The following is a 22,728-nucleotide window of genomic DNA, read 5'->3' on the forward strand; positions in this document are numbered from 1 at the left end:
CAGGTGCGCACTGGGAGCCTCGCGGCTTTGCCGGTCCGGACAGGAGGGAGGCCACGAGCGCCGGGCGCGCCACACTGACGCGGCCACGCGGAGCGGCGGGCCCCCGCCCGAGCCGCTCGGCCCCGTTGCCTCCCTTCGGCCCCTCCCCGGCGCCCCGGCGCGCTGGCCAATCAGGCAGCGCCGCCAGGCTCCCGGCCCCGAGGCCCAGCCCTGTGCCGGCGCGCCGCCAGCCAATAGGAGGCCGAGCCCGGGCGCCCTGTGTTCGCTGCCCGCGCGGAGCCGGCTCAAAGCGAGAAAAGCGAACCCAGCCCGTCGGGGCCGCCGCTCTGGATCTGCCGCCGCCGCCGCCGCCACCTCCTCCTCCCCCCGGATCGGGTGTACTGTCCCAACCCGAAAGTCCAGTTCTGCGGCCCGGCAGCGGCGAGCGAGCACGATGACACAGGAGTACGACAAGTGAGTGAGGGCGCCGGCGGGCGAGTCCGGCCGTGCGGCCGGGCCCCTGTTGCCCGGCCGGCCGGCCGCACCTGCCGCGAGGCAGGTGCGGGCGGGCGGGCGAGGCGAGGGCCGGGGCGGGTGCGAGGTCTGGCGGGCGGGCGGGGGGCGCCGGTGCGAGGCCGGGCGAGGAGACGGGGGTGCCAGGCTGGGAGGGCGGGCGGCGCGCGTCTCGCCGTCCGCCTACTTCTCCGCCGCGGCCTCTGCCTGTCCGCACCCCCGGCCGCCTTTGTTCCCCCGAAGACCCCTGAGGGGACCCTTGCCTTGGGGGCCTTGACTCCGGAGAGGAACCGCCACTCCCGGCCTCCGCGTCCTGGTCTGGGGGACCACCCCACGGGCGCGCCCCGCTGCTGCTCTCCGGTGGCCCGGGTGCGCGGCGGGAGCTTCGGAGCGCCCCGCTCGCGGGCTGGGGCTCTGCCCGCCGGCGGCCCCGTGTCCCCACCGGGGCGTTTTCGCTCAGGGGGGACAGTGGAGCTCTTTGGGACGCGCTCCGCGGCTGGAAAGGGAGAGCTTCTCAGGTAATCTCTGTCGCTCAGCCGTGTCATTCGGCCAGGCTGCTAGAACTTCCGAAAGGAGAAATTGAGGGGAAAGTGGAAGTGCTCCGGGTGTCCTGGCATTTTCTTTTCCCTGCTTGAGAAAATTGTTGCAGGAGTTTTTTTTCCCACTTGCCTCACTGATGGTAATTACAGATTATTGCAGCTAGCAATGCTCAGAAATATCAAGAGGATGGAACTTTGAAATCAGGATGGTAGACTAGAAAGCACTGTGCTTACTAACGTGCTTTTTGGCGATCGTGATTAAAGAAATATTTTCACAAATGTGAGGCGATAATGTAAGATGCTAACATTAAGAGACACTGGGTGAGGGAGAGTTCTGTATTTTCTTTGCAGCCTTTCTGTAAATATAAAATTGCTCCAAAAAAGAGAAGAAACAGAAAAACCCCAAAAAACCCCAAGTAAATCGCACCAGACCAGTCAGTGTATTTGAGATCAGTAAGTCCAGGGCAGAGGGGTAACTCTCCCAGCTTTATAATTATTTGCTGAGAATCACTTTGTTTAAGGGTGCTCTTCTTGTGGATGAGAGGTTTAGATGTTAGTATGTATGAATAACTTAAATTTCAGTTAATCTTGTGGTGTAGAATATGCAGATAAATTATTGCTTGAACTGTATTTCAGAAGTCTTCCAGCGATCATTGATGAAGGGTTTAAGACTCAGGGAGAGGGCAGTGATGAGGCTTTAGGGACTAACAACAGCCTGACTGTCATGAGGAAGTAGACTAAAAAAGGCAGCTGGTTTCGTGTTTATTTCTTGACTTATAGTTTAGATAAGGCATATTTCCAGAGCTCCAATTTTGGCCTTAGGCACAGTTTGGAAATGTAAGACACCTTCAGGGTGATCACAAACAAAACCAGTGGCAAAAAAATATTTATTTTCTGTTGCTTGTGCAGAGTTGGGATGGGGGTGGGAGAAGAAGGGAGGCTGAAAAACTAGCATTATGGGAATTGAATGAGCCAAGTGCTGTCATAATCTTCTGGAAGTAGCTATTACACTATTAATAATAGCGTAGGACACCAAATCACCCCCAAGCTACCACTGGTTCAGTAGCTGTTCTGTCCTCCTGATGGCACAGGGAATGCCCCTTTATATATTACATAATTTTTTTTTAATTTGAGATTTGTGGAAAGTCTTCATTTGTAAACCAACCATGTGCTTTGAACAGCCCATCGTGTTTGTGCTAAAATAATATACCACCTCAAAACTTTTCCTACCAAATGTGAGCTCCTAGGACTTTAGGAGTAAAAACACTGGCTTTGAAATAAGACAGTTTTGACTGAGGATACATTAAGTTGTAGGATTTTTTCCCCCTTTTTTTTTCAAAGATGTTCTCCTTTTTCTGAATCTGTATCTGTTTTTAAAGGGCCCAGGTGACTGCCAAACCCTAACCTTGTTGATTACTTGAGAAGATAATCAATCTTTCTACATTCACTTTTAGAGTAGGTAGGTCACCTTTAGGCAATTTACATATTTCATTTGTGTGTTGCAATGAGAACTGATCCTTTAATTTGCTTTGTTAGGATGGTGATAATTCAGAGTAGCTCTGAATATTTAAAAAACTTTTCTTAAAAAAAAAAACTGCTTGATTTTGCTGGAGGTAGTGTTCCACTTCTCTTTATTGACTTACTGAACAGAACCAACTGAACAGTTACTGAGGCTGTTTACATTTCAAGTTTTTGGAATCAGTAATGTTTGCTTTAATCTTTTAAGTTAAATCTTCTATAAGACTCTACTAAGTTCTCCGTTGATTTTTCTGGATTTTTCCCACCAAACTACAGTGTTAAAGTGGAACAGTTCTTGCCCAGTATGAAAAACCAGTAAAGATTTTTAAAAACTGATTTCCCCACTTATTTCCTTAAAAACCTCTTTTTGTTCAGTGGCTGCATTTATTGTTGTAGATTCGTAAGTGTTTATCTCTACGACAAACAGTTAACTCCCATGCCAGAGAATTGTGCCTCCTTATTGATTTACAGTCCCCTTTGGCCACATTCCATGCTCAATCTGCTGGTAATCAGTAGAATATTCTAACTCTCTCTTATACCCCCGAGGATTAAACCAAGTAGCCCTTTTTCTTTCCGTCTTCTCCTCCTCCCCCCCTTTGTTTGTAGTTTTTAAGGCATGGCATCACCGGGAGAAAGAGGGAGATATCATATACCAGCGTGGTGATTGAACCATATATACTCTGTTTAAGAGGGTACAGTCCTGGATGTATATGTCTGAAGAGAGTGAATGTTCTGTTTTGCCTTACTTTGTCCTTGTGTTTGTTTTTGTAAAGTGTTTGCATAGCCTGACATTTTCTTGGAGTGGGTTTTTGACTTTTGCTTTTGGGGTTTTTTTGTGCCAGGTAGTGCGTCCTGGGTTCCATGTGCAGGTTAACTGCAGGTTCCCTGGCTGCCTAAATACCTTATATCTTACTGGGTGACCCATTGGGCTGCATTTAAGTGGGTTGTCTTCTGATCTTGTCTTAATTTAACTTTACTAGGGTCATTGATGAAACAATGGACTATTTTATTGGACCATCAAGGAGTTGGTTGTTTGCCTTTTTAAAAATTAGCTTATGATGACTTGCAGTAGAAAAAGATGTGAGATATATATATATATATTTTTTTTTCTTTTTAAAAAAATTTCTCCTAAGCAAACGGCCAGTGTTGGTTCTTCAGAATGAAGCACTTTATCCACAGCGTCGTTCCTACACTAGTGAGGATGAAGCCTGGAAGTCTTTCCTGGAAAACCCTCTCACCGCAGCCACCAAAGCGATGATGAGCATCAATGGAGATGAAGACAGTGCAGCTGCGCTGGGCTTGCTCTATGACTACTACAAGGTGGGGTTGCCTGCTGTTTAAAAGCCCTGACATCAGTCCAAGGCACACTTGATTCAACAGCATATAAAACAGTAATTTGCTGGTAGAATGTAATGCAGGTTGCTTCTGTAGTGGCTATAAGTAGTTTAATGAGTACTTTGACTTACTGTGGTTCAAAGCTGAAAATCTACAATCATAGAATGAACGGGTCATTTTTAAAATGTGTAAAGTAGCCAGCTGTTCTGGCTCTATCTGAAAGGTGAAGCTCCCGTAAAAGAAGATGTTACCTGTGCCTTAATGAGATTGATCATTTTTCCAAAGGTAGTTCTTAGTGCCATCAAGAGTGGACATTGGTTCATTGACCTGTGCTCTAACCTCTAGTCCTATGTAGTCAGAGTGGTTTCCTTTTCCCTCAGTGATATTACAGAGCATTTGATTTGATTGTGGGATTCATGAAAAAAACAAAACCCGTATTTTCTAACCTTGGACTTTCTAGTTCTAAGGTCAGGATATATTTTGTTGCCTGTTCCTAGAAATTTGGATTAGTCTTAATTAAGCACAGCCTGTTCTCCGCCTGGAGTTTTACATGGTGTTCGTATCTGGAGATGACACCCCTGATCTGTACCATCATCATTATCCTAATAATACTACTACCACTTACTGATTACCTGTATTGTGCTAGCCAGCGTTACCAGAATGAATGTGATTTCTCATCCCTCCAGCAACCCTGGAAAATACGTGCTATTATCCCTGTTTTGCAGATGATAAAAATAAGATTCTCAGGTCACAGAACTAGTACGTGTTGCAGCCAGGGTTTCAGGTGGTGCCCTAGCCCCCCCCCTCAGTGTGCCTCGCTGTCCTGTGGGGGACAGGCTCTGCTTGCTGGGTTCACTCTGGCATTCTTCTCTCTGACCCATAGCCCGTATATATATGAACTGTAAGGTACAGCCCAGGAATGGCTATATATTACAGCTTATTTTTACCATCTCTTTGTTTTTGAAACGTTCAAACCTATAGAAAACTTAGAGTAACAAGATAATTAACTCCCAGATACTCTCACCCAGATTCACCAGTTGCCTGCCCTCTGTTACATTCTGACACTGTATTCTTCTCTGAATACAAAAAAATGCAGAGGGTAAAAAGCAAAGAAGATAGTTTGATTATCAAAATGGGGGGGGGTGACCTAAACAAAAGATTTAATTGATTTAATTGTTTTCTGGTATGAGGCCATGTGTCCAGCTTGTGTTTGAGGTCTGAGGTAAGTTTTTTTCCCTTAAATATGAATGGAAACTTGCACAGTAACCAAGGATGCTAGAAGAAACCCTTGCCTGGAACGTGTGCCACAGAGGGTTCCTTTGAAGTAGTACTTATATTATCTGTTCTTCTTATGGCCTGTTTTATTGACTCAGTGTAAAACCATAAGTTTCTAAGTATTAATTATGAAGTTTGAAGTTACCTATTTTTAATTGAAACTTTTGAGAATGGGAGAAGCCCAACCAGTTTAGTGCCAGAAAGACCTGTGTAAGAACACTAATTGTAGTGGTTGTATGTGTGTGTATTTGAAATAAAGGGTCATCGTAAGAGTGTTTTACATCTTAGGAGGAGAGAAATCCTCCTGCCTGTCCGGTAAGGGTGGCAATCTGAGTAGTACTGTATGTCAGCCTTCCTGCAATAGCTGTAGGGTTATTTATTTTCCTTTTTAAATAAACTGACTTATTTGTTTCAATTCTGTGGGTGTAACTATCAGTCATTTTTATATCATAACTTTGGTAAAGCTTTAAAAGCATGTTGTTAATACGTGAAACAATAATTTATTTTGTCTTTAAGGGTAGAATAAGAATGTAGGAATAGAATTTCTACGTTCACATTGAAAACCAGTTTCAAACGTCCTAGCGGTTTTGGAGTACATATTGGGAATAAGTCTCAGCTGGGTTGATGTCTGCAGTACACCCAGTGATGTTTGCCCGCTGTCACCTCCTATGCAAAGAGGAGCAGAATCACAAAAGGAATAGACCCAACAGAGTTTGATTTGTCCTTTGGGTAACAGACAGCGTGAATCCCAACGTATCTAAAGAAATTTACCATTTGGAGCCAACATTTGGATCTTGGAGTGAACTGTTAATATGGCTGATCCTTTTGGCTGATCCTTTTGATTTTGCGTTTGATCTGAAAGGAAGGGTAGCAGAGAAGAGCAGGGAGGATGTTGAAAGAGCCCAGTTGTGTTTTCAGTAGCTTCTTTATTACATTATGTAGATAAATGGGTAGAACCAGACCAGAGGCATTTCTTTTAACAGATAAAACCCAAACTCCATGACAAAGTAAATTTTGGATATTCTGAACTTATTTGACAACTAAATAAAAGTTGGTTTTTACATATCAATCCGGTGACCAGATTGTCAACTCCTTGAGGGCAGATACTGTCTTATTCATCGTGTGTCCTCAGAGCCTGGGGTTCGGTAGGCATCAGTAGACATGTGAATGGTTGAGCTTACTGAAAAGTAAGGACTGTATCTCTACTTCATGAGTAAGAGCTAAATTGTTGTCATGTGTGTTTAATATCTCAGGTTCCACGAGAGAGAAGGTCATCAACAGCAAAGCCAGATGTTGAGCACCCAGAGCCAGATCATAGCAAAAGGTAATGTTTAATGTAGAGCATAAAACAGTACACTTGAAAATGCCAGGTTTCTGTGAAAGTAAAGCAAAAGTTTGTTTAAATGAACAGGTGCTAGTGGAAGAGATGGGTAAGTTGGACTCTTAATTTCTGAATTCAGATTTCATTACTGATTTGTCTCTTACTAATTATGATTCTATTGCTGAGAAGTCACCCGTTTCTTTAGGTGTAGCTGCCTTTTCTAGAAAACAAAACAATAACTTTCTCCTCACCCAAAAGGATGTTTTTAGTAATCACGTGAGTGCACTGTTTGCTTATTTGTCTTTTAGGTTCTCTTAAGAAGGATGTGGCTTAAGGCAATGGTGGGGGTCCATTAAAAAAAATAAGTATCAATGATCTTGAATAACTGCCTAACTGAATAAAATTTAATCAAGTACGTTCAGCTGTATTCCAAACTCCTGTTGAGGTTATTTTTGAAATCTTTTAGGTTAAAACTTTCAGAAATTCAAATTAAGGCTTGACTTTATAGCCATGAAGAAAAAAAGTTAAATGTGCCTTTTAAGTTGCCCTGTGTTCTATTAGTAATAAAAGAATAAAACATTTTTGAAGACAGAATGATCACTCAGAATCCCCCTGTGCTCACAGTTTAGTTGTTTGCCGTTTGGGCGTGCAGGCGCATTTTATGGGGCTGTGATTATGTTCACAGATAGGATTTTCTTCTACTCAGTATATTTCATAAATATTTTCCATATTGCTGTTTTAATCTTCATAATTTGGAAAAGGGCTTATGGCTTTTATTTTTTAATTTTTGTTGTAGGCACTTTCAAACGTAACAAAAGTAGAGAAATAGTGTAAGCCAGTAGGTACTCAGCTTCAACTTACTTCTTCCTTTTTGATCTACTCTTCCCTCTTCTCCAACTTTCTAATTAATTAATTTTTAAATTTTATTTATTTTTGCTAGAGTATTTTAAGGCAGACCCTAGCTATCCTTAACATTAAGGCTGTATCTGATTTTTGCTATTACAGAGCCTTAATGAACAGCTTTCTAAATAGCTTTTTCCTTTTCCTCTAAAGAAATTTCTTTAAGACAGTCTTGGGAGTGAACTTATGTTTTAAGGTTTGAATATTTTATTGATCTTGAAATGTGCAAAGTTGCCGAATAGCTTTTTTCCCTTAAAGGTATCAGCCTATATGGTTTGAGGGGGCTTTGAAAATGTATCAATTTTACTCTAAACTAAAAATCATCTTATGTTGCCCAGGATATTTATTAAGCCAAAAGTAATTTGTACAAATATATCTGCTGGTACGATGTAATCATAGGGTGGTTTTTTGTTGTTTTTTTTTTTTGGTGAACGGGAAAGCAAGTGAGTCTAGTACTGGGAGAAGTGGTGGTTGGGGACCAGTACCTCACACTTGCTGAGCCCTTGTGTGTCAGGCATCGTTACGTGCATTTCAGTGTATTCTTGTCTCATCCTCATCACCACCTTGTGAGGATACGTACCATCATTATCCCCATTTTATAGATGAGCACGTAGTGACTGAGAGATTTTGAATCTACATTGTCTGACTGCAGAGTCTGTACTTTAACCACCAGCCTATACTGCTCCAGTTAATCACGTTTGTAGCTTCAGGCTTCTAGTACAATAGGATCATTTTATTAGGATTATTGGAAATAAAATATAGTAGAGGAAAGCTCTGAGTTCTCAGCATTTCAAATGAAATTTTACTCAATACTTTTGGATTTTACTTGACCTGTAACTATAAAGCATTTTTTTTCCTTTCTCTGGTAATGGGCTGTTGTGCCATTTCCTGTTTATTTGGTTTCTACCAAGTATATTATTATTATTGCCTGGGACCCAGTAGCCCAGTGCCATTAGGAAAATAAAAATTGTCAAGGAACTGTATCAGCACTGAGTTTGAAAACACAGTTTTCTTTTCTTTTCTTAAAGAAATAGCATATCAAACGTGACTGAGCAGCCCCTCATTTCTGCTGGAGAAAACAGAGTGCAAGTGCTGAAAAATGTGCCATTTAACATTGTCCTTCCCCATGGCAACCAGCTGGGCATCGACAAGAGGGGCCATCTGACAGCTCCTGACACCACGGTCACTGTCTCCATAGCAGCGATGCCTACCCACTCCATCAAGACGGAGACCCAGCACCACGGCTTTGCTGTGGGGATCCCCCCAGCAGTGTATCATCCTGAGCCCACAGAGCGTGTGGTGGTTTTCGACCGGAACCTGAATGCTGACCAGTTCAGCTCTGGTGCTCAACCCGCAAACGCTCAAAGGCGTACTCCAGACTCTACCTTCTCAGAGACCTTCAAGGAAGGCGTTCAGGAGGTACAGGAAATGAAAGCATCTTCCTAAGACGCTGTGTGTTTGTATAAGTGTTGGGTTCCACCTCTTCCTTGTTATGTAAGCTTGAAACTCAGCCTGAAGTCAGTGGATTGGGAACAAAAGAGTTGTTTTTCTTTTTTTCTTAAAGAGAAAAGGTCCATGGGTATAATTTGTAAACTAAACCTATAAAACCAGAAATTATTATCAAGGGCACATGGCTAATCTTACAAGCAGCTGAGTTAACAATTATGATTTCAGCAAAGTGATTTGCTGGAGGATGAGAAGGAGAGCCGCATACATAATCTTCCGTGGATGGACAGCAGACATAGACACACAGTCTGTTTTCGGCTTTTGCCCTAGACCAAAACAAGCTCCCCGCAACTGGTCTTCATATAAAATGATTTATCATATATTTGCTTAGTGTTTCTTGCTTGGTACATTGTTGGGGAGGCGGGTGGAGCTTGATGACAAGTGCATTGTGTGACATTTACCAATTAATTCCAAGTACTTTTGAGGGCTCCGTGGTGATGAACACGTCACTCGGGTGAAAGTTAGGGGCTGAGGACGTTTGGACCTGTATTTAATGACCTATGGGGGAAAGGAGCATCCGCCTCCACTTACGGAGTGAGGAGAATAGTAACCTTTCCTGGGAAAGTGCACCGACCCATCGAGCCACGGTGCCGACTTGATACTGTATCTTAACTTGGTGCAGCAATAGAGCTGACTCCTAAAAGTCATGAGATTTCGGTTGCACATTCCAGAGTTTGGACCGAATTGGGATGTGTGGGAAAGATGGGAAAAGAGAAGAAGGAAGCGCTTTGTGGGAGCACTTACGTAAATTGTCTTAATTTAATCAAGGGATGTATAAATGGATGTTTTTTTCTTTTTAATTTTCTTTTAAAATTTTTTGTAGAGTTAAAATTTTTGTTTCAGACAAATTTTGAAAGAGTGGTGGGTTGCTGTAAGCCACATACTCTGATGCTGTACCAGACGTTGGATTTTAGTGAGCCTGATAACCAGATACACCGTTGTGGCTTATCACGTTGATATTTCAGGTTTTCTTCCCCTCGGATCTCAGTCTGCGGATGCCTGGCATGAATTCAGAGGACTATGTTTTTGACAGTGTTTCTGGGTAATAGTTGTCTTTTAATTTGACTTTTAACTTTCAGCTTGTATGGCTTACTTCCTTTTTGTTAATTTGATCTTGGAAAATCAGAGGTGGCTTTCGCAGCTTTCAGCTTTACTTTCTTGCAGTTAGTGTGGTGACATCTTTGCTGGAGGACGTTTGCTTTGGTGCATTCCGTTTTGCACTCTGAACTGTGTCGCATGTTTCCCTGCTGCTTGGTGTTGGTGCTTTTTCTTTCCTTCGGTTTCTTTGTATGATGGTAGTAGCAGTGGCGGTAGAACGGAATCTCAGAGGAGAGGTGAAGGGGTTAACTTAGATCTGACGTCCCTTCTGTCTCCAAAAGTGTATAATTCTGTGAGAATTCAGGAGTAACGTCAGGTGGACAAAGGCTTTTATATTTTTATTAGTCTCACTGATGATAAAATAAATGAGGTCAACTGTTTACTGGGCTGGCGACCTCTTTTATGCGTCACAAAATTGCATCTTACTCCGGAAATATCAATATTTTCCAAGTTATGTATAAACATCTTTAGTTTTTTTAGGAGTGTAATTTCATTTTATGCATTTTTATGTGTGCTGTATTTTAAAATAAAAGTTCTATTTAAAAGTCTAGGATTTTATGGGAATTGAGACTGCCTTATAGACCTGCCTCAAGGTACAGGAGTCACAAACTCAAATGCCTTCAGGATCTAGGATAGAGGTCAACAAACTTTTGCTGTAAAGGATCAGATAGTAAATATTCTAGGCTTTGTGGGCCATACAGCCTCTGTCGCAACTGACCAGCTTTGCCCAGCTCTGTCACTGAAGCCATAATGTGTAAACAAAGGGCGTGGCTACATTCCAATAAAACTTTATGTATAAAAATAGGAGTAATTTGCCAACCCCTGGCCCAACAAGGTTATTAAACAACTTCAGGGGAATGTATATGTGGTGCTATAAGATAAAAGAAAATGTAGACAACCGTGGAGTGCCATCTGAGCACATTTAGATTATAAGGAAAAACAACAAAAAAGTGCTGGCAGGCCAAATCACATTTAGTCAGAGGCCTCCCAGCCTCCTGTTTGCAACCTTTGCTGGGTAAATACCACGTTGGTAGCGTGTCTTGTGAGAGTTCCTTCTGGAGCGCTTTTCACTCATTCATACCATTAATATCCTTTGCCTCCAAACGTCTAATTTGTTAGCATCACTTCACAGATTTTCTAGTAGGCACTTAGTAGTCCCACATCTGAGAGATTTGAGAATTTCTGGGTTGCTTAAGATTATATTTACTTCGGAAAAAGCAGCAAATGCTATCTATTTATAGCATGACATGGTCAGTTGGATGTTTCTAGTCCTCTGCTCTCTGCATATATCCACACTGAAGCATGTCAAGTTTGAGCTCAAGCATTTAAGAAGCTTCAAGGAGAGTGAATTAGAGATCTGTGAGTTTTTTTGTTTTCTAGGAACAACTTTGAATATACCCTAGAAGCCTCAAAATCACTCCGACAGAAGCCGGGAGATAGCACCATGACGTACCTGAACAAAGGCCAGTTCTATCCTGTCACCTTGAAGGAAGTGAGCAGCAACGAGGGCATCCACCACCCCATCAGCAAAGTCCGAGTGAGTCCTGCTCTCAGTTCTCGTCTCTGGGAAAGCTGGTCAGAGCTCACTAGTTCCAGGTCTGAGGCAGATCTAAATTAAGGTCTAAACTTGCGGTTTGAATTCACCGCAAAATCGAGACCTAAGTTTTCCAAAAGATACCCCCGCCTTTGCGTCTTTACGCTGTGGTGCGTTCTCTTTCACAGAGTGTGATCATGGTGGTTTTTGCCGAGGACAAAAGCAGGGAAGATCAGTTGAGGCACTGGAAATACTGGCACTCGCGGCAGCACACGGCTAAACAAAGGTGCATTGACATAGGTAAGTGGCTCCGGAGCCTGCCTTTATTCCCAGGGGTGCAAGCATCCGGTTTTCCAAATCCAGTTACTTTTGGCAGTGATCAGCTTCCTGCCGAATGCATTTGAATGTTTATGCCAGCTACTGGTCTGTTCCAGACATTGTCCTTGGCCTCCTGGAATCGGTGCTCTTAACGTTACTTCCTTCATGAGGACATATGCCCCATGTGGTGCCTTTCCCTGTGACACTGGGGCCAGGAGCTATAGAGCCAGCTCGTGTAAGAGTGTCCTGCTTTTCAGTCTACACATTTTTTGAGGGGTAATGTCTTCTTTAAGAGATTCCGATTATTTGGAGATGATAATCAGGTGGAGGGAAAAGAATCACCAAGTTAAAGAAAATACTGCTGATGTGCAGCAACATACACACCCTTCCCTAGTTCCACGCTGAGCTGCATCGGAGGTCTCTTCTGTCTGTACATAGACCCAGAGATTCATCACCTGGAGTGTAGCAGCAGACCCGTGCAAATCCACATTTAGTCAGGGAGCTTTGTGAAAACCCGTGTTCTTGCCATGTATATAATTTTCGTGTAAAACCACTGTCTGTATTGCAAGATGGCTCTTAATCTTTGTGTTACTTCTTTTCTTTGCCTGTGGTAATATTCATGTTCTCTTTCAGAAGAATGAAAAGAACTGAGTTCCAGTCTTGATTCTCTGGACTAGTTTTGTGGCCTCGGGACAGTTATTTAAACTTTTTAGACCTAAGTGTCCTAATTCGGACAAAATGGGATACATTTAAATATGTCTAAGCTTGCCTCCATTACAAAAATTCTGTGATCCTTTTTCTTCCTTTTTTGAACTTCTTTCAACCCAACAAACTGTTTTTAAAGTATCCAGCAGTGATAATATTAAAAGCTGAATCTCACGTTGGAAACTAGAAACCACGACTTTCTTTCTCATCCCTCGTACAGCTGACTACAAAGAAAGCTTCAACACCATCAGTAACATTGAGGAGATTGCGTATAATGCCATTTCTTTCACTTGGGACATTAATGACGAAGCAAAGGTAGGTAACAAAGTTCAGGGACTCCTGTGTTGACTGGCTCTTTGAGGAGGAGTGGGAGGAGCTTAGTGATTTGACAACCGATTTTTTTTTTTTTTTTTTTTTTTTTTTACAGTTTTACTTGTTTTCACTCCTTTGCTAAGGAGTGGGGAGAACAAGCGAGGCTAGGAAGGCAGGTCACAGCCATGGTCATGGGGGGCTTGAAGCAGGACAGGACTCCGGGAGAAGAAACAGGCCCCCTCCTCAGCCCATCCCTGTGTCCTATTCCTCAGCCAGCGGGTTCTCACTTTCTGTCTTTTCATTGGTTCACGTTTTCTGGACGTATGGCACTTTCCCAGATGTTACAGAACCGTCCATCTCCCCTGTCTGTTCTCTTCTCCCGGAGCAGGGCCGGCAGCCACTGTCTGGCCTCGAGTCTGACTTCTCATTCTGGGCTCCGTTTCCTCCTTTGCGGAGTGGAATCAGTTCCTGTCTCTTCCCTCCTCCAGGTGTGTAGTAAGGGTGATTGGAGCAGGGCCTGTGAAGCTGGCGTCGTTTCTCCAGAAAGGCCCTCGAGTACAGGTTGTCATAGTGCTCCGTCTTGTGTCGCTACCCTGGGAATACAACTTGCTTACGGTTCTTCTCTCTTGGGCTTTGACAAGTGAAGAGTTGCCTCCAGTTCAGATGGTCATTTGGAGAACTGTATTTGGAAGTTTTAGTGCCTTTTAAGAAAAATTAAGCAGATTTTTCAGTCATTGCTGCCTTTCCTACAGCCTTCTTCCCTTTTAGTAGAACCCGTCTCTTCACTAAATTATTAGCACTCTGGTATTTTTTTTTTTTTTTGCCTTAGTTTAAAATTTGGAGCTCAGGCAACACAATAGAAACACATTAATTTCAGGCAGTTGCTCAGGTCAGACTGATCTTTACTGTTGGTTGCAGTTGTAGGAATACTTTTGTATATCAGGGACCAGGTACAAACTTACCATCACCTTCCTGTCCTTTCTCAACCTTTCTTCTGTTTTCTCTTCTATTTATTCAACAAGAATTATAGCAATTATGGAATAAGACACTGAGTTAGGTGCTAAGTATTGTAGAATTTAATTTTTTCCCACCTAGCCTTGCTATTAAAAGTCATATAACTGGATTCTTGAGACCCATGTTAACTTTGTATTATAATTACTTTCCTTTCTTACTATGGTTGTGGTGTCTAAGGCAAAAGTGTGTCTTAAGAGTGCAGGATATAGTAAGCGGGGTCTGCCAGTCTGTTAGGAAGCTTAAGTTGCTGTAATTGCCTTAAAGTTTTCCTACTGACCACCTCCATCCTATGCAAACGTCTTTGGGCTGCTTAGTCCAGAGTTTGGTGCTTGATTAAAGAGTGAATTCACTACAGAGAAGCTAGTAGAAGGAAAAGTAAACATTTCGTTTTATACAATTGTTGTTACAGTTATTCTGAAATTAAATATCATAATAGGACTCAACGTGCAAGAAGTCTATAAGAAGAGTTGGCCATGTGCCCCCCGGGTGCTTCTGTCCTTAAATCAAGCTAGGGAAATTTGTCCTCTTTGCCATTAGGGGCTGATGGAGAAATTGTGGAGGAGCTGATCAAGCGCATCGAAGTCCTGAGTTCATTTTCCTGACTTACCTGTGACCTTGGATTGGTCCCTTGATTCACTGGCTCAGTTTTCCCCCTCTTTCCGCCTAGGAGCATAAAAAGGCCACAGTGGTCAGCTCTCTTCTTTGCTGGGGTGTCATCAGGACTAATAAGCACTTGTCGGGGTACATGGAGATCTTGGCGGAAGGGCCCTGCGTGTGGGCAGGGTGCTTTGTCTGTTTGATGTGTCACTCTTCAGGGTGGGAGTAATGAAAGTCCAGATGAGGGGTAGGGATAATGGCTGGTTTTACTCTGAAGGCCTTCAGCTTGTTTGTATTAAAGAGAAGTATTGTCGGAGGCATGTCCTAAGTAGCCTTAATAGCATTGTTCACTGATGTAGGTAAATTCAGTTCATTCTCCTTTCCAGACCCCCAGCACTGACTTGATTTTTTAAGCCTTTGGCAGCCCCCAGATGGGGCTCGTGTCATTTCTTAATGAGGCTGCTGCCTTTTGAAGCTGATATCAGGCATCAGCTTCAAGCGTGTGTTGAAATTAAGTCCGTAGATATTTTGCTTTCCCTGGCCAAGTTGATGTTTTCTGTTTTCACACTGAAAGTAATTGATGCCCCAGGGCAACTAGAATGAATAGATATACATGCAGAATCCTGTATAGATTTTTTTTACTTCTTTTTTTGAAAGCAACCCACTTTCTTGTTCTAATTTAGGACGCATTTGTTGATTCTTAATTCCAGTTCATTCTCCCCCACAAACATAGCGTTTCTTGGAGACATGTGGCATTCCCTTCTCCCCCCACTTATTAAAGATATCTAATATACCCTTTTGGCCAAGCCAGGAGGAGTAAGACCAGAATTCCAGCCCAAGGTCAACATGAGAATCTTCTCTGTAGCTTCTGCTGCTCTTTGGAGGTGATTGTTTTTAGGACGTGTCAGGTTGAATCTTGAACACCTTGGCTTAGGTTCTAGTTTGGGAAAAGCACTGGCCAAGCTAGACTCATCTTATCCTGTCCCTGTACACACTCCATTACCAGCATAATCATATACTTGCTGTTACCATGGAGACTTGAAGAAGTTATGAAACTTGTTTAAAAAAGAAGTTATTAGACTTCAAAGCAGCAGGGGAGAAGGAAGTTGCTTTGAAAAGCAGAAATATCTTAGAAGCAATCCCCCCTGGCGGCCCTGATCTCTCTACTGTATAGACCTATTTCATTCATTTTTCTGTACTCCACACAAAATTAGATTTGTTTGGGTGGTCAGGCATCTTTTTAAGAGTCAGAAATATCTACACAAATTATAGTTTATCTGACATTCACATTTCATTGAGAAATAACTTAATCAGATTTCTTCCCTCCTGATTTATGGCTGAGATCAGCTGCTCGAGGTAGTTTTGGCAGGGAGAAGAAGCGGTTCCCTTTGAAACATTAAAATATGGTGCTCTGGTGAGATGCTGAAGTTTACAGTTTGTAAGATAGGAGGGCACTGGTCACTTGGGGAAGAGAGGATTAGGAAATTGTTGGGCGTGGGGAGACATCAGGAAGGTGGGAGGAAGCTAAACACGGACTTAAACTACGTAAAGATTTCATCCAAGGCCAGCTGTGCACCTTGACCCCAGTCGCAGGAATTCGTAACTTTACCCAACAAATATCCAAGCGCTTGCTATGTCCCTGGTACTGTGCTCCATCCCGGCAGAAACACTGGTATTGTAGTTCAGATGTATTGTGTGTTAAGTAGGCGTTTGTGGCCTGAGATCCTAAATATAACATCATGTTTCTAAGGAAAAGAAACTTTGCAAATGAACTTTGGAGACACAAGTAATTTATAAGTTGGGGTTATCTGTCCTGCACCAGTTTCAGTATTTCCACAAGCAACTGAGTAACTCTAGGTACGCTGCACATAGTGGACCAGGGTATAAGTTTTTGCTTGGATTGTAAATCTAAGAGTTTACAAGAGCTTTGAGACTTGGATGGTGATATGAAGCCTGAAGATCTGAAATCAACAGAGGAAAAGGAAGTTAGGCGGAGAGAAGTAACTTCTTTGAATGCCGGTTTTATGCCAGGCACTGTGTGTGTGCTGAGGTGCCTTCTCTGTGTTCGCACGTAACGTGTCCGTGCTGCCTGCTCAGTACCCGTGAGAAAGTACTTAGTCCTCCAGGTGGGAAGATGTTTGCTGCTTGGTCATCCAAATGAGATCACCTGAGGTATGAGGAGGTAAGAATCTACACCTTGTAATGGACAGAAGGTGTTCCTGACGGGGGAATACTTAAAAGTGTCAGCGTTCTTATTAATAGAGCAGCATTATGGATTCACTAATATAAATTCCCGGGGTAAGTAGACCACTTTTGCTACAAGGAAACAGTTTATTTTGATTGTGGGATGAGTGATGTTTACCTACAAAGGAGAGGAAATTATAAACCAAGAAACCTCTGTATGGAATCGAGTGAACATTGAGCCAGCCAGCTCTGAGGGAGCCCTGGCATCCAGGGGGGCACTCACAGGAAGGGGTATCTCTTGATGGTATAGAACGTGGTTATACTTAACTAGACAATATGGGAAATGGGAAAACAGGTGCAGTTGAAAGCAAAGCTCAAGATTGCTTTGATCATCTGTATGTGGCTATGGTCTCCATGAGTACAAAGCAGACCTTTTAAAGATGTAATGAAACCCCAGGGATACAAAATATCTAACACGTTTTTCCCAGAGGTGACTTCTAATCCTTACTAGAAGGTGGATTGGGGTGCAGCTACCATTCATACATTTCGTGTTTTAAATAGTAGCAGAAAAAAGCTTGCCATCAGACACGCACTAAAGCTCCACCTGGAGTGAGCAGTGTCAGACAAGGAATAGGTGCGGAGTCTGAGTTTCTTTATGCTGGCTTTTGTACCCGTGGCTTAAAACAACCTGAAGACTCGGGAGTTGTCCCACCGTGCCATGCTGGAAGCCGGTGCTTCCCGATGTCTTCATCAGACCCACAGAAGGAGGCACTCCGGACCAGGTGTGATGAGCGTCCTCACGGGCAGAGGGAACTGCACCTTGTCCTTGTGGCAGGATTGTATCTCTGGCGGGACAGAGCCCATTGCAACAGGCTGTTCATCTCTTCATGGTTCACTTCCTTCGCATGTTTCACCTTCAGCGTGGTGCCTTGGCCTGCAGAGAAGGGAGAGGAGAAAATCAGAGCATCCCCTTCCCCAGAGGGAGAAAACCCTCAGTGAGAGAGCACTTTGTGCTTTTACTTTTAATTATGAATCTGTCAGCTCTAAGGAGGAACTCCAAAGCATTCTGCAGGATTGTCCTTTGGAACCAAATGTTTTCTGTCATGGAGAGGCTCGTGTTACAAAAGAAAGAGGATTAAAGTAGAATGCAGAGCCTGTCTGGAGCACTGAGAGGCTTGAGCACGGGGGGCCTGGGTCCGGCTGGAGCCCTGGTATCTTTCCCTTTTGTTTCCTGTCTCAGCAAAAGTGTATGGGGTTCCTGCCCAGGATTATTGAGGCTCCCGGAGTTCATTCTGTCAGAGGGGTGGAACCCTGCTGGTAACTTGAATTTAAGACTTTGTGTGTGTGCTGTGGGATACAGGTTTATGAGTTTAATAACAGTTTGTTGTTTTGTCTAAGCATAATACTTGGAATTCATCGTGAGAGTAAGTTTTAATTTGTTTGGACTGAGCGTATTGCTGGCGTTTTATAGGGATTCCATTCTGCTGAAGCATCTGTCACGTGCTCCAGTAAAATAAGGTGTCAGCCAGTTTGGTTGCATTAAGCAGGGACAGGTTCGGTTTGTTTCTCAACTTTACATTTCCAGTGTGAATGGGAGGGAGGGGGGAGAGGTGAGTCAAACGTCTTACTTGCAATTGCAATTAAATGTAGGCAGGAGATTTAAAACAAAAGTGTATCCTCCCTGGCCTAACTAGAAAAGGAAGCCAGGAAGCATTGTTACTTTTAAAACAAAGATAAGGGACTTCCCTGGTGGCCCAGTAGGTAAGACTCTGAGCTCCCAACGCAGGGGGCCCGGGTTTGATCCCTCGGCAGGGAACTAGATCCCTCATGCATGCCACAACTAAGAGTCTGCATGTCACAACTAAAAAGTCTGCATGCCGCAACTCAGAAGTCCGCATGCCGCAACTAAAAAGTCTGCATGCTGCAGCTAAAAGGTCCGCATGCCGCAAGACCCAGAGCAGCCAAAATAAATAAACAAACAAACAAAGGTAAGAGACTTTCAGAGTCCAGACAGATGCAGGCTAGACTCTCCGTGTGTCCTATCCTTAGACCCTAGAGAAACTCAAGGTAGCCGAGGAGGCTTAACTGACATTCTTTCAACTCCAGGGGTGTCCTTCCATGCAGTTGGAAAATACATGTTTATTAAGGTAAAAAATAAAATTTTTGGTGCCAGAAAGATAAGTCACATTCCTTTATGGGGAATGAATAGTCTTTAGAGTTGTGGTTTGATCAGTATTGGAAGTGACAAGAAATTTTTCTTGATTGGAAATGTGTGGAGAATGCTTTTCATTAGCTGATACAGAATAAACTCTTCACTTGGCAATTGGAAAGCTGACTTTGAAGAACCTGCTCTGGGTCTGATTATGAGGGAGGTTTCTCTTTTAAAGTGAGCGTCGTTGGGCTTTGGCTGCAATGTGTTTCACGTGTTACCCTAGTGTCTGGGCAAGAGGTCCGTCCTGAATCCGGTGGACCTTCAGAACCTGCAGGTAACCAAAGCACACATTTATCACTGCACACACCTGAGGGTGAGGGCCAAGTCACGATGTTTCTGGTTGGACAAGGGGGACACGTGGCAGCTGAAGAAAGCCTCGGTTTAGTAGTGAAACTTGCGTCTTGTGAAACGGATTTGAGGCACCGTGTCTGGTCAGCCACTAGAAAAGTGCTGTCACTTGAACTTGTTTTTCAGTCCTTTTTTTGGAGGGGGAGAGGTCAGGTTTTTCCCCATCCTCCACCCTGCCCATGTCACGAAACAATGAGGTCCTCTCTAGAGCTTTTTCTTTTTGACACTTTGTCACATTAACCCTCCTGTTCCTGGGTCCTTCCTGGAAATTCCATCTCGAGTGGTTTTCTAAATCTGTCATGTCAACCAGTTTTGCTACTTGTAAGCTAAACCAGAGGGCTTTGACTCAGCCCAGACATTTTTAGTCATAACTGAATTTACCTGGAGTAGAGATTTCAGGGCAATGCAGGGTCTGGGAGTTCAGGGGTTTTTTATATGGCAGATCTTCTTCATCCGAGACTCCAAATCTGGTAGTAAATATAAGTGAACTCTACGTTAATTACTCAGGGACTTTTTCTTTAGCTTTTTAAAGTTCACAGTATCTAATTAGAGATTTTGATTGGAAGTCAGCTTCCTGCCAAGTCTTCCCTTATGACCTGTCTGTTCCCCTGCCCTACTCTGTGCCTAGAGATGCTGGAATGTGGCTTGTGTTTGCCTTGTGTCACACCTGCATCCAGATTTTCATATTTCAAACAAATGTTCTACTTATCTGGGACAACAGGTGCCCGATCACTGTATCTGGCAAGTGTCCTTAAGTTCACCAGGCCCTGCTTGTGGGATATTGACAGAGGGAAGATGGGCCGCAGGTGCCTCCGGAATGTTTCTCCCTCTCTCTTTTTTTTTCTCTCTCGGGGGCTTTTCCCCGGCTCTCTGCAATCCGTGCAGGAACTAAAGCTGCCGTGTGGGCGGCGTGGGAAGGCAACACTGTGGCAACAGTAAGGGTGGTGACTGGATCCTTGTTTTGTCTTTGGGGAAACGCCCCGTGCCAAGCCATGTGCGAAGATTGCACGTTAGTGCTTTGCTCTTCCCACACCCCTTTCCTCGCTGCCCCAGCCTTCCAGTTCTTTCCTCTTGATGGTTGTTTGATGGTCTGCGAGAGGACACGAATACTAGTTGCACGTGTGAAGGCTTTTCGTTCGTGCTGATGTTACTCCGTAGTGGGGTGTTTTACTCACCTCATGTCATGAGAATGGTGGGGAAGTGTGACTTTCCTAGGGTTAGCTGGTGAATCAGGAGTGGAGCTGGATCCTGCTTCTGAGTTTATAACTCAGTCTCTGATACCTTCTGGGGCTTAACTAATTAATTAGACCTGCACATCGGGAGAAAGTAGGGGAGCGACAAGGCTCATACAGAACTAAGATAATCAGCCTTTGTTTGGTTTGGGTTTTTTTTGGTTGGCGGGGAGGGAATGTTGATTAAGATTGTGTCTGCTGGGCTTCCCTGGTGGCGCAGTGGTTGAGAGTCCGCCTGCCGATGCAGGGGACGCGGGTTCGTGCCCCGGTCTGGGAGGATCCCACGTGCCACGGAGCGGCTGGGCCCGTGAGCCATGGCCGCTGAGCCTGCGCGCCCGGAGCCTGTGCTCCGCAACGGGAGAGGCCACAACAGTGAGAGGCCCGCGTACCGAAAAAAAAAAAAAAGAAAAACAACAACAACAGAAAAGATTGTGTCTGCTGTATAATGCTCAATAAGTGTTCCTGTCTGATTAGACTTTAGAATTGGACCTTGATTTCTTCCTTTAAACTGTTTCCCACTCCATTGGTTTCAACCGGCATAACTTCATATACGCACATTGGGAAAATGGTGATTGTATTCTAATTAGCACTGTTGGATTTGGTGAGAATAAACTATGTTATTGGCCTCATATTGTAATTTCATTTATCAGGAGGTTTCTAAGAAAAGCTACTGAGAAATATTTTAGAGTGATCTTTTTGGCTGATATGGAAGAGAGTTAAATGAAAACTCGTTCTAGGGCTTCTGCTTTCAACTTAGCAGATCAGTTACATCCCAGGAATGAGGTTAGGAATGTGATCTCTTTATTTGACTAAGTTGAATTTTAATACTAGAATGGGTTAGAATGATAAAGGCTCCCAGAGGCAGCGGGGATGGTGCCCGTGACGGCTGCCACTGTCTGACGGGCCGAGCCATCTCTAAGTCCCTTGCGCGTTAGGAAGTCACAGAGGGACTTGGCATAGACTCCCCCACGTGATCTGGGGTATAGGACCTTGACCTCATGCCTCCTGAGCAACAAGGGACCTTCTGCTCACAGCCATTTTGGGGTCATTTTTTCCCCTACTTCACTGAACAGTTTTTCCGTTAGGTTCGTCTTCAAGCTTTCCGTGCTTCATTGTGTCATTGTGGTTTCAAGAGCACAGATTTGGAGCAGGAGGCGTGGGTCCTGGTTTTGCCTTTGTCATCTGTGTACCGTGTGTCTGTATCTTCAGAGCCTGAACTTCAGCCATAGTTGGACACTGTCTCTCTTGAATTAAAAGGTGTTGAGTAGCCAGATTCTGAACCATGTGATGCTCGTGTTAAAGGTCAATGTTTCCAGGGAACACAGCAAGGATAAGTGCATTCTTGGGACATAAAACATTTTTCAGTTATCAGCTTTGTGAAGTGTCTTCCATAGTTAAATCAGTCCATTTTCCTTTTTCCTTTTCTTCCTTCTATTAGATCTTTTCTCTTTTCTTGCGTATATTTACCAAGCAGTTAGAACTCACTTGAACTATCTGAATGTGCACCGTAATACACGGTGCACACATGTAATTTTGACACAGGGGAATCAGGCACACTCTCAGCTCTGTAGGCTGACACTTTTCCAAAAGTCTGTTGTATATAATCTGACTTAAAAGAGCAAAACACCATTCTCCCTTGAAAACTTTTTTCAGTCATTATTGATCAGTTTAACTCATGTCTAACATCCTTCCAGGAAATTCTCTGCAGGGTAGTTATCAGTTGCTCCTGTGTGGAAGGACTGGCTAGAAGTCATGCTGCAGAGAGTTGACTTTCTCAGCTGTACGTTCATTCATTCAGCAAATTATTCACTGTGCTTCTTTCTGCAGGCAATGAGGGAGGGAGTAAAAGACGATGCAAGCAGAAAGCCTGTCCTCAAAAGAGGTGACACTCTCGGGCCTCCCTGGTGGCGCAGTGGTTGAGAGTCCGCCTGCCGATGCAGGGGATACGGGTTCGTGCCCCGGTCTGGGGGGATCCCATATGCCGCGGAGCGGCTGGGCCCGTGAGCCATGGCCGCTGGGCCTGCGCGTCCGGAGCCTGTGCTCCGCAACGGGAGAGGCCACAACAGTGAGAGGCCCGCATACCGCAAAAAAAAAAGAAAAAAAAAAAAGAGGTGACACTCTCTGAGTGATGATACAGGTCATAAGGGAGGTTTTAAAATGCTCTTTAGATTTCCAGGGCAAAGGGGTGCTTTCAGCTAAGGGAGTCAAAGGCTTTATGGAAGAGATGGCACTGGGCACCATGCTTTGAGAGATTGTAGCTGCAGAATATTTTTGCAAAGGCTATTTGA

The 22,728-nt window shown here is 43.9% G+C and overlaps 1 protein-coding gene across 1 annotated transcript in view; it reads left to right on the forward strand.

Annotated features, from left to right (window-relative positions):
• Window positions 1-382: 382 nt before the first annotated feature.
• The window catches only part of GRHL1 (grainyhead like transcription factor 1), a 46,874-nt gene continuing 24,528 nt past the window's right edge, over window positions 383-22,728 (forward strand). Inside the window, exons 1-8 of the mRNA XM_082642621.1 lie at window positions 383-453; window positions 3,683-3,869; window positions 6,413-6,483; window positions 8,409-8,799; window positions 9,852-9,928; window positions 11,365-11,521; window positions 11,707-11,818; window positions 12,762-12,856. Of these exons, the coding sequence (XP_082498747.1) occupies window positions 434-453; window positions 3,683-3,869; window positions 6,413-6,483; window positions 8,409-8,799; window positions 9,852-9,928; window positions 11,365-11,521; window positions 11,707-11,818; window positions 12,762-12,856 (1,110 nt within the window). The 5' untranslated portion in view covers window positions 383-433. The remainder of the gene's footprint in view (window positions 454-3,682; window positions 3,870-6,412; window positions 6,484-8,408; window positions 8,800-9,851; window positions 9,929-11,364; window positions 11,522-11,706; window positions 11,819-12,761; window positions 12,857-22,728) is intronic.

Source organism: Mesoplodon mirus (assembly GCF_964341445.2).
Source record: "Mesoplodon mirus genome assembly, chromosome: 14".
Classification (NCBI taxonomy): Eukaryota; Metazoa; Chordata; class Mammalia; order Artiodactyla; family Ziphiidae; genus Mesoplodon; species Mesoplodon mirus.